This window comes from Chaetodon trifascialis, chromosome 17 (genome assembly GCF_039877785.1).
Source record: "Chaetodon trifascialis isolate fChaTrf1 chromosome 17, fChaTrf1.hap1, whole genome shotgun sequence".
NCBI classification, from domain to species: domain Eukaryota; kingdom Metazoa; phylum Chordata; class Actinopteri; order Chaetodontiformes; family Chaetodontidae; genus Chaetodon; species Chaetodon trifascialis.
This window is the reverse complement of record NC_092072.1, coordinates 13,902,605-13,918,565: the sequence shown is the minus strand read 5'-3', so window position 1 is coordinate 13,918,565 and position 15,961 is coordinate 13,902,605. Positions and strand designations below refer to the sequence as shown.

Below are 15,961 nucleotides of genomic sequence, written 5' to 3'. Positions count from 1 at the left end.
TGTGATGAGTTTCTTCATGCTTCTGTTCTTCTGCGCTGTCTCTGTTTCATTTCTGACCACAAACATCTTCCATCTTTCTGTTAGTTAAGGTCAAACTACGCTCTTTCAGTCTTTGTTCCCTTGTCATTTTTGGCACATGTATAATCCAGATACAGCCGTCTCTGAGTCATGCTGTAGTCCTTACTGTCACAGATGGTCAATAATTAATGTGCCTGGTACGAAACAGAGGAGCGAGTCAGAAGTGATGGCAGCTTTCAGCGAGTCCTATAAAAAGATAGCTGGTGTTTATAGGAAATAAAGACGTATACGCCAAAAGACAAACACAAAATGAATGGGAATGTCAACACTTCAAGAGTCATTTCACGGCATTTATCTGAAGCCAAACCACGATTTGATGAGGAATTTGGAGAGCAGTATCTGTCAGATTTATGGCATCCATTAATTGAGAAAGAACAGCTTGTCCAACAGTGCAAACACCAACTTCAGTGTCTTGAGGACCTTTGTGCGGCACTGTGTGGACGGGCGAGAGAGAAAACAAGTTTCGCTTCTGTCTGCGAGGCATTAATGCCAAAATGGTTTCCCCATGTGGACCAACAGCACCGTTAAGTATGAAGACATCAAGCATCAAAGCCAGGGAGCTTATCTATCCTTGTGTAATGATTACAAATTAAGCCCTGGAATTCCCAAAGAAGAGAAAACGTATAAAAATGAACCTGCGGGGGGGATTTGAAAACAGATAAGAGCAAAGCTTTCCATAAGTCTGAAAAACAGGAAAATAACAGTAGCTTGATCAAAGACGGGATGCTGTGATATTTACCCAGCTGAAAAATGATCCTTAATGAGGACACACAAATGTATGTTGTGTCTGCATATTTACAATAATTATGTGTGTTAGGACTCAAGTATAATGAGGTTTTGCTGTGCTTTATGGTATTCATATTGGACATGTAATCTCCTTCCCATAATGCCTTGGGGAGACAGTGGCAATAAAGTTCTGCATCAATCAGAATGAAGAGCGCCGGATTTCAGGTCCGCAGGGAAAAACGCAGCCAGCTTCCACTCCAACTCGCATCTCTCTGGAGCCCATTTTCGATTCTGTATCGGTCAGAGTTGCATTTCCAACCAAACAGGACTTCCTTGCTTGCAAAATCTTAGTTCCAGCCCTTCACATACAAAGCTGCTGCAAGTGTGCACAGAGGAAGTAAGCGATAGCCGCTGGCTCTTTCATTACACTTAAGTAGCCACAGTCTGCATAGCAGGTCATCAGTTTCACTGGCTGGGACAAATTCTCTGTTTTTCTAAAGTGCTGAGTCAGTCCCACCTCTGCTGAAGCATCTACTTTATCACTGGGTGTTCCCTACATGCACGCTGGGTGATTTGTAGTGTGCAGCTCAATTTTGAGCAACAGCCCGAGGCAGTTTTGAGGTGGGCATGGGAGGCCCTATCTGTCAGCAGCAGCAGGCACCTCAGGAGGGATGGGAGCTCCCTCTCAGTATAAAATCTGCAGGATCCATCAATTGAACTGTGAAGTAATGGGGAATGGGCAAGAAATAGTCTTCAACGTAAGTGGCTGGTCTGAGAAAAGGTATGCAAAGGTAAAAGAAAGGGAGCTTTAATCAAAGAGATGGCCATTTAAACACCAGAATTTGCAGGCAACAACCCAAAAGCACAAGCTTTCAAATCCTCCCCAGAAAAAATGAAAAAAATAAAGATCCTTAATTTGAAAGGTTCAGCAAACTCCAAGTGCTTGATAATTCTGTAATCACCACTGCCATGAAGGAGGCTTCCTGCTGGGGGAGTTGAAAAGTGATCTCTCATCTGAAGTGTCTCAATCTGTCGTGATTGACTGCTTTCTCCTCTCCAATCCATAGAGATTTACGGCCGAGTCGAGTGGACGGGCTGCCAGGCAATTACTGTCAAGTCGATCCTATTGCACATCTTTGTCACTCTAATGCTAGAAATTTGGTTCTCATTAGATGAATGTCAAATGGAATTAAGGCCTTCATTTATTTTGCGCAACACCACCCTGCACCTGTAAGTCTATCTCTGGCAACTGGTCTTCCCACAGCCGCTGGTCGGCTCACCTGCTTCGGCTCGACTAAACGTGCCAAGATACGAGAAGAAAAGAACTTGAAATACTCAAGAATACGAACGAAAGGATTTACACTGAAAGTGCATCATTCTGCTCGTCGCCATGTTTGTCTCACTGGCAGATGATTAGTCAGAAGCTGACAGACAGGAAGCGGGAGTTGTCTCCTCGTCACAGCTGAGGAGCACGACCCGCAGCCTGCGATGAAAGCGCGTGTACTCCGCTGAAACACCGACGAAATGTCAATACTTGTGATATCCTTACAACCACAGCATAAACAGTCACACCATGGAGCTTAATTATGATCCATAATCCCTGTCAAATGGCAATCCCCTCCGGTCCGTTGCACCATTCACAGACAGAGACAGCGGGCCACAACAAAGACACCAGTCTGGACAGCGAAGTCCCCTCATGAGAGACGCAGAACTAATGACTGGCTTCACTGTGCACTGTGAAGGAAACTGTAATGCGCGTATGTGTGACACTAGTCAGTGCCTCTCATGAGAGTGTGTGTGTGTGTGTGCGTGTTGGCTGGGCCAAACCAGTGTAGCGAACCACAACCGCAACACATGCTTAGGGATTATCACTCTGTAACTGGCAGGAAGAGAGGAAGAGAGTGTGAATAGTGTTAAATGTAGTAGTGACATACAGTAGGACTTCAAACCTGCATGTGTGTTCATTTGTGTCTTTGTATGTATGTGTTTTCTTCTCGGTCAGTGTGTGTGTTTGTGTACGTCTCTGCAAGCTTCTGTCACTGCCAGACAACTGGTGCCAACACAGAAATTACCCGGCTTCTCATTCCTGTTTCAGCGCCAGGCCTGAAAAAGCCCAAATGCCACTCTACAATGATGCCGAGCACCCAGAAGGAAACGGACCGTATGAATACACACACACACACACACACACACACACACACACACACAACTGATCAGCTCATCACACAATTGTGGGTTGATTTCAGAAAGACTCAAATCAGGAAAAAAAAAAAAAGGAAATCAAACATAATTTCCAGCCTTATGAACTTCAAGCCTCGGCTGATGGTGAACGCTGAAATAAATCCACGTGCAAATACACCATTGTATATTCAGTTGGAAGCAATAAACTGGAAGAAACGACACAAGCAGTTGTTTGTGCTGAGAGTCCACAGGCATGTAATCACTGGCACACGGCCACCAAAGAAGAGGCGGCGATAGGAGAAACAGATAAAATGGAAGAATGAGAGGGAGAGAGAGAAAAAATGGGCTGATTGAAAGAGTAAATACTGGTGGTTCAAGTACTGAGAGAAGAAAAAGGACGGTGAAGCAGAGGTGGCCTTGCAATTGCTTGCCTGCGGCAGCGTGATTCAAAATGTTGCCTGCAGCAACGGCTCTCAACAGCTGTCACAGCCGAACTTTCTGGCAGCGACAATATGGCCGCAGATGAGGTTCATGGCATTATTCTGATATGGCACCGTCATCTAACCTGCCCTGAGCAATATCACCAGAGGATTAGAGTTTTTTCAAAGGATTATAAGCGAATCATTATTTTACGTGACAGCTGATTCCTTTCGAGTAAAACAATTCAGGTTGGAGCTCCACATTCAAGGAAAGACGACGCGTTTGGGCTTGAAACTGGCGTTGATGACAGCGCGTGTGATTATACATTATGTAACAAGTGTTTTGTGGGAAACGTTGAAGGCAATTACGTCTCTGCCACTCAGAAGTTTCTCCCTAACCTCAAACCTTCCAAACACTCTCAATGAAATATTCAAAGTCAAAAGTGAGTGAACTCCAAATGAAAACTGTCAAACCCAGACGAGCGCCTGGAGTTTCGGAGAGGTAATCAAGAATAACGGAGGCAGAGAAACAGAACGTAAACGAGGAGGATGATCTTTTACTTTTTCCCCGTGGAGCTCCCAATTTAAGCTGAAGCCACTCGGTACCTGAGACGAGATGAGATGGAATCTCGCTGGCGTTCATATGGGACTCGGAGTCATTACCAGCACATTGGTTTTGGGATCAAACAGTTGCGGCGGCAAATCAGGGGAACAAAACCGCAAGGATTCGGCGGCTCAATTGAAATGCGGCGTGCAATTAACTTTATAATCTGTTTACAAATGAGGTCTACCCTGCTGCAATCTCTGGAGTGTGTGGGTGCGTGTATTCATATGCAGGCCGGGGGAGTGCGTTTGTGTACTCAACATGAATGCACAGTCTCACTTCGGAGGGAAGTCACTTGTATTAAAAATGAGACTCATGATCCGCGTGCCCCCACATCGACTAAAACCAGGGAAACTGCATGTATATTATTCTAAATGACAATATACAAACAGGAACTTCAGGAGTATACATTCAGTACGTATTAAGACTTTTGATGGAAGAGTGTGTGTCATGAGATTTAGTGTGTGTGTCATGATGTGAAACACAGCAAAGTCGAAACAGAGCGAGACAGTGAGGGAAAAAAGAAAAGAAAAAAGGCAGCGCTGTGTTAGTTTGGAAAATACGGCATGTTTCCAACATGGAATGATTTATCGAGATGAGCTAAAATAGTTCTGCATATGAGAAAGAAAGGGCAGACTAAAAGCATTTGCCAATGCATTAGAGACAGGATGGACGTAGTTACAAAGCCAGAGTCTGAGGACACAGACTGTGACGGCCACAGAGTGATATGACTCTGCTCATCAGAAATTCCTGTGTGTGTGTGTGTGTGTGTGAGAGGCATGCACGAGTTAAAGGTTTCACAAAAACTCTCAGTGTACCTCACTTCCATCCTGTCTCCACCCAGTCCGTCCATATGTCCGTCTGTGCCCACTGGATCAGTTGAACACTTCAGAGGATATAAACATGTTCTCTGCAGGAGGCAGCTGAGCACCGAGCTCGTCTGACATTTGGAAGCAGCTCACAACTTAGCCAGAAAATTACTGGGGTGTAAATAGTTGCCACAGTGCCCCCGGAGGGAAGAAAACACGTCGCTGTATCACACTGCTTAATGCAATTTCAACTTTTGATGATTTATTATTCTTTTCTGGGTTTTCTGGCTGTTATCTGCTTTCTTCTCGCCGCCTTCCTGCCTTGCTTTAGTTTTGTCCCTCTCCTCGGTACAAGCCATAAACATCACAGGAAAGCAGCCAGCGTTGCTATCACCGTGAAATGCCGTCACGCAGCGAAATGAATGCTTTGTTTTTAAAAGCGGGTTGGATGCTGTGTGAAAACGGCGATTATATGTGCATGCAGAGGTGATCCCGGTGGGAGATAAATTCACTGCATTCGCCTTAGTTCACATTCTGATGGGATGTACGTTAAAGCTGAGACTGGTGTTGATGGCCGTCACTGGCACTGACAGTCAGCCGACAACCTGACGCAGCCCAAATCAGTGATCAAGTTACTGCAGACTCTTTTCTTAGAGCTGCAGACACGTTTCAGACCCAAAAAGAAAAACAGAAAATGGCACATTTAATAGTCGTGGTTGGTCTGCGGTGTTACGTGAGTGTACAGATGAAATTAGAAAGGATATTTGAGAGAGACAAGACGGAAAGCCCCACAGATTCTGGGAAAATGAAAAATGAAATAACGCTATTCAGGATCGCACCATGGGAAACGAATACATTTTCTTTTTCATTTTCACAGCTGATGGAGTATTGTGAGTCACAATTTGTGACATATGATAAAAATCTAATTTAACTATGCATAAGCAATATTGGTCTCTTTATTTTCCAATCCAGCAGCTCTGGGCTTTATGTTTGTCTGAAATAAAAGCTAAGCTAATGTTTGGCTTCCACGGCTTCAGAACTCGACACTTCTGAGTAATAACGTGCGAAACAGACACATGCAAATGACATTTTTAAATTAATAAAAGTTGAGTATCCACATTTGAATTCAAAGCAGAATCACTAAAATATGAGTTCAGTGAGCCAGTCACTCACACTTCCACCATAATTAGACTCAAGGGACACAACTCGTTGTTTTTTCATCCCGGAAAATCAACAGAATTTCATATTTTGCCCACAGGAGAGCAAAACCTCAGTGGCAATGCAGATTAGCGCCAGATTAAAGTCCAAGTGTGGCTTCTTTGAGCACAAGCCAAAAAGTCTGTCTGGTACGGAGACAGATGAAAGGCGGGAGTGAGAGATGACACTTGTATCATCATGTAACGGAGCAGACAGACCGTAGACAGATACGCTATCAGGCGAAAGTGTAGAGAGTGTGGACTGCACCAGGCTAATTGTCACTCCGTAGTACAGAGGGGAGGAGTAATTGAGGCTAATGGAATAACACACACATCCACCCCAGTGTGGCCACTTAAACAGAGGGAGGTGTGTGTACATGTGAGTGACCACTGGCCAGATAATGATGACCCATAATGCTTTTGTGGCGACGCGGGCTGTGGGCACGCATCTGGTCGGGATGGATAGGAGATAGCAGATGGGCCAAAAATACAGAGGCATAAAGAGGAGAGACACATAAGGATGGAGCGGGTGGAGTGGAGGGAGCATGTTTGTGTCAGGGGATAAGACAGGCAACGAGGTAACGAGCGGTGGTTAAAGGGAAAGAAAGAGAAAAAGTGTGAGTGGAAGAGAAAGGGAGACAGAGAGTAGAGGAGGACAGAAGCGGTCTTACCATGTCAATGAGACTCTCCTGGATCCGGTTCAGTGTGGTTCTCAGTCTGCTGCTGATAAGGCCCAGACCCGATGACTCATACTGTAGAATACACACATATATACTCACAGTTAAGAGTCTGCACCAACATTTTCCTCTCAAAGAACACACACTTCAGCAGACTGTGAAAGAAAGCACACACACACGCACACAGCAGCATCTGCTCTCATCTCATGTACCCGGAGACAAGAGAATCTATACTTTAGGCTAGTAAGTCAACTATAATCCAAAAAAAAGGAGGAGGAACTGACATCAGAAATCAGACAATCACATCAGCTACAGTAGATGACAGACAGGAGGTAAAGGAGAAGGGTGGAGAGCGTGAAAGCACAGCGAACATCGAAATACTTCTGAAATCGCTTTCAGATGTGCTTGATGTCGCCCACGCCATAAGGGCTTCAAATCAGCCACACCACGACAAGCGCTGACTAGTGTTTCAGACTCGCAAGGCGGGGACAACCTTTGCGCATTAGTCCAGAGATCTACTCTTACCAAGCAAGCAGGGCCCACCACCCTCACAGCGCCCGCCTCTCTGCCACCGTGAGCTGGCAAAGACGGGCTTGGGACAGGCTATGGATGAGGAACAGACAGCAGAAGGAAAAAACAAGAAGCAAAATTGAATAAAAAAATAAAACAGCATAAAGAAAGAAGCAAGCAAACAGAATTAGATTAATGGAGGAACAGGTGGAATTACTCACATTTAAACGGTCTTTAATTTAAGAAACTAATCAGAGGCTGCAGATAAGCGAGGCGAGGCGAGGCGAGGAAATATCCAGTTATTGCTGAAGCTTATAAACAGGATGCATTACAGCTTCCTACTTTGTGACCACACATCAGCGTGCACTTGTTCTGATAGTGGATCACACTTCCAGTTCAACCATGTCCCTTTCACATCTCTCAGATGAGATCTAAAGGCCGGTGACGTTTGATAATTAGGTGTCACTGGCGCGTCGGTCCTTATTGCCTCTGTTTTAGAGGCTCAAACAGCAACGAGTTCAAAGCTTCCTGATCGCCACTTTCAAACGTGTTTTAAAGCTTTCAGGTTTGGTTGACTATTTTTAGAAGCTTCCAAATTAGCTCTTGAAAGCTTTGGTATAAATGGGGCCTCATTCATCTCAATGCATCTTATGCAGTGTGGGTATAAAAAAAAAGGAAACAATACAAAAGCTGTTTAGGTCACCACAATAACTAATAACTACAGTCCACTTACTGTACAGATGTGATGCACAAGTTTCAGTTTACTCATCATGGTTAGAACTGAACCGCCTGTGAAAACAGTTGTAAAATGTCTTCTGTGTCTATGGGGGGGACATTTCCAAGTTTTGAAATAAATAACCCGGCTGATGTCATCGGGGTTATCTTGCCCTGGGCTTAAAACCGAAAACGACTGAAGGGAGGCTTTTATTAGGAGGCTTATTTTAAAAACTTGAGAAACGGCTTTGCATGTAGGATGCACTGAGAGTCTAATAAAGGATCAGGCATTTTTGGCCCATTTGGACTCATACTACAAACCAAAAGTCAGTTCATTTTTTAAAATCTGTTTCTCTTTAGGGAAGCGTAACACCATATTCCTGGAGCACCCATTTACTTGCAGTTTCTCATCCTAAAGAGTGAAACAGCCTTGTGTTACAGGAGAAAACCCCAACTTTAAGATGCCCTGGCTGCCAGTGAACGCCTGCCATCATGGATTACAGTCTGATTCAGCCTGCTTCACTACTGTCTGAAAGAAGATAGAAAGAAATTGCCAGAGTTTGTTTACACAGGGATACGTTCCTGATCTGCTCTTTCTCTTTCTCTCTCTCTCTCTCTACAGCTCTGTCTCACATCTTTCCTACTTCTTTGCTTCGCCAGCCCGCCTCGCTCCTCCCTTCTTTCTGCCATCACACTGCGAGGACAGATTGACACAGTCTTCAATCTTTATCTTCTCTCTGTCTTACTCTCTCTTTCTTACTAAATCCCCCTTCTGTCTCGGAACAGACACTTGAGTGAAGCGTCCAGGTTGTTCCCGTGGGGCACAGCTTTCCATACTTCTGAAACATTAATCACTTTTGCAAAAAAAAAACTGTTTGTAAATCTTCCTCTCTGAGCTCCAGCCGCAGAAAAGCCCGGTTATTAATGGGGATGGAGAATCCATGAGCACAGCACATAATGCATCTTTAGCATATGCACGACAGAGTCAATAGTGCAGCTTGGCTTTACAGGGCCAATATACTCAGATAATGGGGTATTTACCATTTTGAATATTAATGCCACCCATTACTCTTCAAGTGAAGGAGTCAAGTAGCTCCATCTTGATTCCAGAGGAATAAAGAGAGCAGAGCCTAGGTCAAAATACCAGCATATGTGCATAGCAATTTCCAGAAGCTTTTTAAAGATTCATGGGCACATTAGCATTTTCCTGTAGGTGCCTCTTTGAGCGAGACTAGTCATGAAATGGGTGGGTTCGTGAAATTACACTTAATGAGGACAAGTGGAAAAAGAGAAAGCGGGACTTTAAGAGAGATGCAGACAGACAGATTAGGAGTGGCATGGGAGTAATTAGAGGAAAACAGCAGAAGGGATGAAAGACAAGCGATTCTATGTGAAAGGAGCAGAATGTATACAATTAAGGATACTGGTTGGCACAAAAGAGGAGCCGGACTGACTGAGAAAAATGACAGTATATGTGTGTGAAGAAGGAACAGAGTTTAAGATGGGGATATAGCGAAAGAGTGATGTGAATAAAGGCATGAAGACAGAGAATGAGACACACTCACATACTGTACATGGACTTACAGTGGTCAGAATGAAAGCAACCGCTTGGCAAGATGATAACTCACAACCTATGTGTAACCTCTCCCTCTCCCATTACACACACACACACACACACACACACACACACACACACACACACACACACACACACACACAGACACACACACACACACACACACACACACACACACACACACACACACACACACACACACACACACACTCATGCACACACACGCACACATAAACACGCCAATAATGTGTACCGAAGCGGCCCCCATGGAGCTTTCAACCTCTTTATCTCTTCCACCTCGACGGGACAGAAGTCATTTTGTTGCTATCATTACCACTTCCCCGAGGGTGATACAGACACAAATGCTGTTTTCTTTCTTTGTGAGCCACAGTATAAATGACATGATGGTCTTCGATGGAGTGGGGGAGACGGGGCTCGCGGACTGTAACCTATCATTCAGCTGAAATCTTCACTGAGAAAGACAGCAATGTGCAAATATGGGAGCTGTGCTTATTCCACATTTCACTGTATATCATCTGATAAACATAAATCACTCAGAATTCAATCTTTAGGAATAAATCAAGGCAATTCTGTCAAAGCTGCAGAGGTAATATTATCTAACTGCAGCATTGTGATGGAAAAAGAAACAAAACTCCTGATTACTGGGGTATAATTAACTCCCTTATTTTCAGTAGCAATGTAAGGGATGACAATACACCTGCATGTTACGATGCACATCGAAACAGCTGTCTCTACTGTTCTTCGTTTGTGGAGCATTTTTTTTAAATGACAGCAAAAAAGATGACAGGAAATGAGGGTGGAGAGAGATGGGGAGTGACAAGACTCAAATTGGGGATGTTATGGCTGATTGTTGGCACCGTGAACCTCAAGGCCACCAAAGCACCCAACCGTTTCTTATGTAAGCCGTAAGCGCATCAGGATGTGCCGCTGTGCTGTTTCAGGGTTAGAAATTCAAGGTGAAAAGTCTATTTTTCAGGATGGTGAAAGTGGAGATATATGTAAAAACTGACATTGGCATTAGACACAACAGAAATACCAAAAACAGATTTAGTTACAAGGCTTTGCTGCAAATCTGTGCAGCAGTGATGTAACGCTGGACTTTAGTGCTACGCTAAGTCCCAGCTAGTCAAGTTAAACATACTATTTGTAAGTGATGAATGTGATCTGTCTGTACTTTACTTATTGCTTTTCAATACAAACATACAGTGTGTAATCAAAGAGAAGCTAAGCGATGAAAAAAAAATACTGTACCATGTCATTGCGTCCAAAGAAGGTGTAGACAGCGTACAGGTAGTAGTCGAAGAGCTGCGACACGCAGTGGATGACATCGAAGGCGATCGGCTTCAGGATGTTCATCATCTGCATGTATTTCCCTGTGTGGACATGACAGACAAGCTTTATGCATTCCTGCTTTTTTCAGCCCAGTACAATGAATTAAATGGTTTTGTTCTTAAGTATGTCCTGCAGGAAATTAAAAGCGTTAAACTACAGTAAGTTAATCAAGGTGGAACTACCTGTTATTGGGTAGAACGTCGGCAGGAACACATTGCATTTGCATACACTTGAGGGCAAAGATTTAATTTAGCAGCAAGGTAATGAAAGCAATGAGTGCAGAGGTATAGGGGTGTAACAAGGTTACCACTGACTCAGAACTGATGAATGGAGAAAAGAAAAGAAGAAATAAACTCAATCTAGCTGGCCTCGCCACTGAGACAGCACTATTTCTTTCTCACTCTCATTTTTCACACCCTCTCTCTTGAATTCTGCAACAAGAACTCAGGGAGCAATCTAACTCCATCAGCGAGCTGCAGAGACTGAATTAGAAGTGATTGCGTGGAATCAAACTTTGGCTTTTCACTCCGTTTTGCCAAAAGGCTTGAAATCAATATTACCAATTGTGTGAAAAAACAAGACAAAATAAAAACAAACAATGATTCTATTTGGTCCAGTATGCGCAGGAAAGTTTTCAAGTATGAACACAAAACGGACAAACCGTTTAAATGGAAACAAGTGGTGGGAACTTGGAGAGTTTGAAATGTGAATAACAGTTGATCTGTATCAGCGATGGGGTTATTAGATGAATCCATTTACTCTGGCAGAGGATGTATTCAGCCATACAAGCCACACAGGAGAGATAACTGCCACGTCTAATTCCTTTTCACACATGAAAATCACATCACCGGGGGCACATTGCCAAAGGTCAGGCTTTGCCAAGGGAGGGCCACGGTGTCTTCATGGCCACGTCAAAGAGACGTGAAAGCACCTCTTGGGAAATGAAAGGTCAGAGCTCAGGGCCAGGGCTAACCATTATTAGTGCAGCTCAGTCACACAGGTAGCAGCAGACGCCGAGTGTGCCGAGCTGCTGGCCTCATCCGTGAATAAATGGAAATCTCAGCAGGCTAAAGAGGACACCCACTGTGGCTGAGTCTGGGCTGCTCTCAGGGAGAGGCAAGTGGTAGAGGTGTGTGTGTGTGTGTGTGTGTGTGTGTGTGTGCGTGCGTGCGTGCGTGCGTGCGTGCGTGCGTGCGTGCGTGTGTGCATTTGCAGGACTCACCGACAAGCCGGATGACGTTGAGGGTGGTGTTGGTGAGGATCGGGGCATTGGTCTTATGTAGGTTGTAGTCAGACTTTTTCTTGCTTCTGATGGTCTCTCGAGACACACTGATGCGTGCGGGAGGTGGGGTGACGCCGACAGCGGGGCAGAGTCACGAGAAGAAGGAGAGGCTCAGTAATATATGTTAACATCACTAATCCTCAGCAATGATCGGCCAGGTTCAAAACCTTAGTGCGGGTCAGAGGCTTGTAATTGATCAATCAGAACCCATTGCACAATACAAGGGACACAGAAGGACCCTGCTGGTGGAGTCTCTGAACTGGTGATCCTGGAGCACCACACACCTGACTGATCATTGAGCCATATTAGCCAGCCAATCATTACATGGGCCGTCTAATTTCTGGATGTGACCATGCGCCCCATTCAATAATTAACCGTTGATGCTTCCTGCTTATAAGAATGGTAAATTAGCATTTTAGTGACTATAAGCTAATGTCAGGTTAACACACATAGGAAGCAGGAAATCGAATGTGGTGAAAGCTAAAGCAAAAATATCAGGCGTGTCAAACCTGTGAAATAATGAGACTCAACGCTGAGTGCAAACTTATTAATAACTCATTGTGCAATACGTGACAGGAAATGATGATTATAAAAATGCTTCTGTAATGAGGAGCTCCTGAATAAGTAATGTTATTATGTTGTTACCCGCGCAAATCCGACGTAAAATCCAATGTCAGGTCTCAGATACGCACAAAACACACACATACATGCACAATCCTTGGTTCTTAATAATTCAGTCCACTACATACACACGCAGTTTACTGACAAAAACATTATAAACTGAACCAGGGGCGTTAGAAAATTCAAAAATCCATCATGCTGTATCAAAATGTATGTAGCTATTATGCATCTCTTTGAGAGGAAGACATCAATAATTACAGCATGCTAAGATGGTAACTGCATTAATTAGAGGAAATCCCTGATAATATAATAAACAAGATACAAAACTTTCCTCAAGTGCATTCAAATTTCTCTTTCAAATGAAAATTAGTCCTTTTACACAAGGGGCAGAGGAGCGCATGATTGCCTCTGCCTTTATCAAACAGCGACTAAATCTTTGAATAGTCACCAATCACGTAGGCGGAGGTGGAGAAAAAAGAGAATTTTTCATGGATGGCGAAAAAGCTTTACACAAGCTTTCTGCTTACTTAGGGCGCTTCAGTAGAAGTGTGCTGAAATTATCAGTGGCATAATGCATGACTTTTAGAAGCACCTTAAAATCGATTCAAGGACATATTTTATTTTGTGTCTGTGATTAATATGAGTTTCTTTCTTTGAGGCGTCTTTGTCTTTTTATGTTCACTTAGTTTCATATGTTTTAAATAGCCAGAAGGTAGAAACCATGGACGATGGCATATACCATGCAGCTGGACGTCCTCAGGGTGGTCTAAAACAACTTGACTTGGAACTGACCTCTTGAGGGGGACATCACCCGTCTGCTCGTCAACATAGTCCTGCTTAAGCTCCTCGGGGACGTCGCTGTCGCTGTCGTAATCTTGATACACACTCTTCTCCAGCTCATCTGACTCATACTTCAGAAAGAGGGAAGAGGGAGATCAGACGGAAGTCACGGGAGATGGTGGTCAAAGGGCGCAGACGAAGGGAGTAAAAGAGATGTGGAGGGCAGGAGTGGAAAAAAATCATGTCACTCTTGTTGAGGAGATGAAACACTTCATGAGGGTTTTACAATAACAGGAAATACAATACTGTCGACTGAAGAAGTGTACAGTGCAAAACCAATTGATTCAATCATGTAACATTTAATTGAAAAGAAAGTGTAATGTCTCTTTTTCTACCAGATGGTCTAAGGAGGTTCGGTTAAAGCTCCCACGGAAGACAATATTTTCTTTGTCCTTAACGGCAAGCTCAGGCAACACAACAGCCATATAGAGAGGATTACAAGCTCAGGAGCAAGCCAAGCTGGGGCTCCTGTAAGCCTAGTATGTTAGATAGTGTAATATTGCTTTTGATGTTGAGCCTGAAAGGAAAATATATTGACATATTAAAAAAAAAAAAAAGCGGGTGATTTCTCGTGGCACCTGTGTAATCTCTATTCCATTCTTCCCTATTCTTCAAGAGAAGTACCGTTTCATTCAACAAATAAGCCTCGAAGGAACAACTACCTGATTTCAGACTCTACACTAGTCAAAGGAGGAGCACAGGGTGGCGGCGGCTCAGGAGGCAGAACTGTCGCGATCCCTGGCCTCAGCAGTCTGCACGTTGAAGTGTCCTTGGCCAAGATATTGAACGCCAAACTGCTCCCGATTCTGTGTCAATGGTGTGTGAGTGTGTGTGTGTGTGTGAATGGATAATGCTCATAATGAGCAGGTGGCTTCTCCACCGTACGTGTGTGAATGGGTGAATGCAGACTAGAAAACGGCAGTAACCACTGTTTGGCTGGTTTGTCAGGCAAGCAGAAGCGTTCGCTCTCAGTTGTTGAACAAGACAAGAGGCTAACTCCCCAAATCAAGCCAGGCTGCTTTCTCCTGGGTTTGAAGACGCAGTTGCGTGAAGCATTCTGATAGATGTACACTCCCACAGGCTCTCGAAGATGGAGAATAATGATTTCCCTTCTCTGTCAATTATGTATGGTGCTCAAGTGCCAGGTCGAGTCGTTTTACTGGACATCATAGGCTACAAGCATAAGTGAATGGTAGTAAAAAATCTCTTTTAAGGTGAAGCGCTGCCCATTTATATTTAACAGAAAACACCAAGCAGAAAATGTGCTTCTAAGAAATAAAAAGGATTCCAGTGTTGGAGAGTGGGATACTAGGGAGTATGGCTTTGCTGAGGAAAAATACTGAATTCTGATGGATGAGGACCTAAAAATCCATAGAAAAATGACGAAGATGCTTCATTATTATACTGCTCTACCCTTAAGTTTATTATTTGTCCAGCTGTTGGATCTACCCACAAGTTTCATTTGCTATTTATCTGTATTTGCAGCTTATATTGCACTTCAGACAATGCATCAAAGTGTTGCCATATTCACGGCAGGTTCTGCGCTGCTGGCTCTACTCCGTTAATAAAAGTTTGTTATGGCCCTGCTGGTGACTACTTGAGGGCTGCTGTAACCCACTTAATAACCTACAATGATTATGTCCCAATTAATCAAATTCTCTCTTTATTAACTCCTTTGGTGAAACACCTCAATAGGTAGTCTTGTTAATTAGACATACTTATGTAAGCGGGCGCATCTGACAACTTGACTGAATGAGCACTTACGATCTGCACACAGTCCACATAAGGAGAGACAATACCGTCCATATGATAGACAGTAAATGAGCAAATACAGACCCGTTCACATGGGATGAGTATTACTTGGGCCCTTATGGACATGGCAGATTTGCATGGGATTAAGATCACAGAGTAATACTCATCCTGTGCGATACGGTTAATCGCCGTGTTTCATGTCTAAATGCAAACTGCTTTTGCAACACAGTCATTCCAAATGATTAATCAGTCTTCAACTAGCGGCATTTGTGCAACTGCCTTTCCTTGCCTCTTACCCCGTTAGATGCCAGCACATCCTCTGTCTCCTCCTCTCTGTGCTCAGTGTGCATCTCAAAAGGGTTTCCCTCCCGTAGGTACTGCTGGAACAGAGACAGCTCCTCCTGAGCCGGGCTGGCTGAGGACACGGGCTGTCTGCTCGGGGAAACGGACGGAGAGCGACACTGGCCCATGAACTTAAACTCCTGCATTGGAGAGGACGGCACAGATGCACACAGGAGGCGGATTCAGGTTCACGTTTGGTTAAGTTCGCTGATGATGCACGCTGTTTAACATCCAGTGTTGTACACATACAAAAGGTGTCATGGCAGTGGGCTTATTATGGA

General features: G+C 44.0%; 1 protein-coding gene across 1 annotated transcript in view; it reads right to left on the bottom strand.

Annotated features, from left to right (window-relative positions):
* Positions 1–15,961, bottom strand: part of vps50 (VPS50 EARP/GARPII complex subunit) — a 92,009-nt gene that overhangs the window by 19,179 nt on the left and 56,869 nt on the right. Inside the window, exons 18-22 of the mRNA XM_070984727.1 lie at positions 15,635–15,820; positions 13,539–13,657; positions 12,066–12,172; positions 10,763–10,884; positions 6,685–6,765 (exon numbers count right to left, since the gene is read on the bottom strand). Of these exons, the coding sequence (XP_070840828.1) occupies positions 6,685–6,765; positions 10,763–10,884; positions 12,066–12,172; positions 13,539–13,657; positions 15,635–15,820 (615 nt within the window). The remainder of the gene's footprint in view (positions 1–6,684; positions 6,766–10,762; positions 10,885–12,065; positions 12,173–13,538; positions 13,658–15,634; positions 15,821–15,961) is intronic.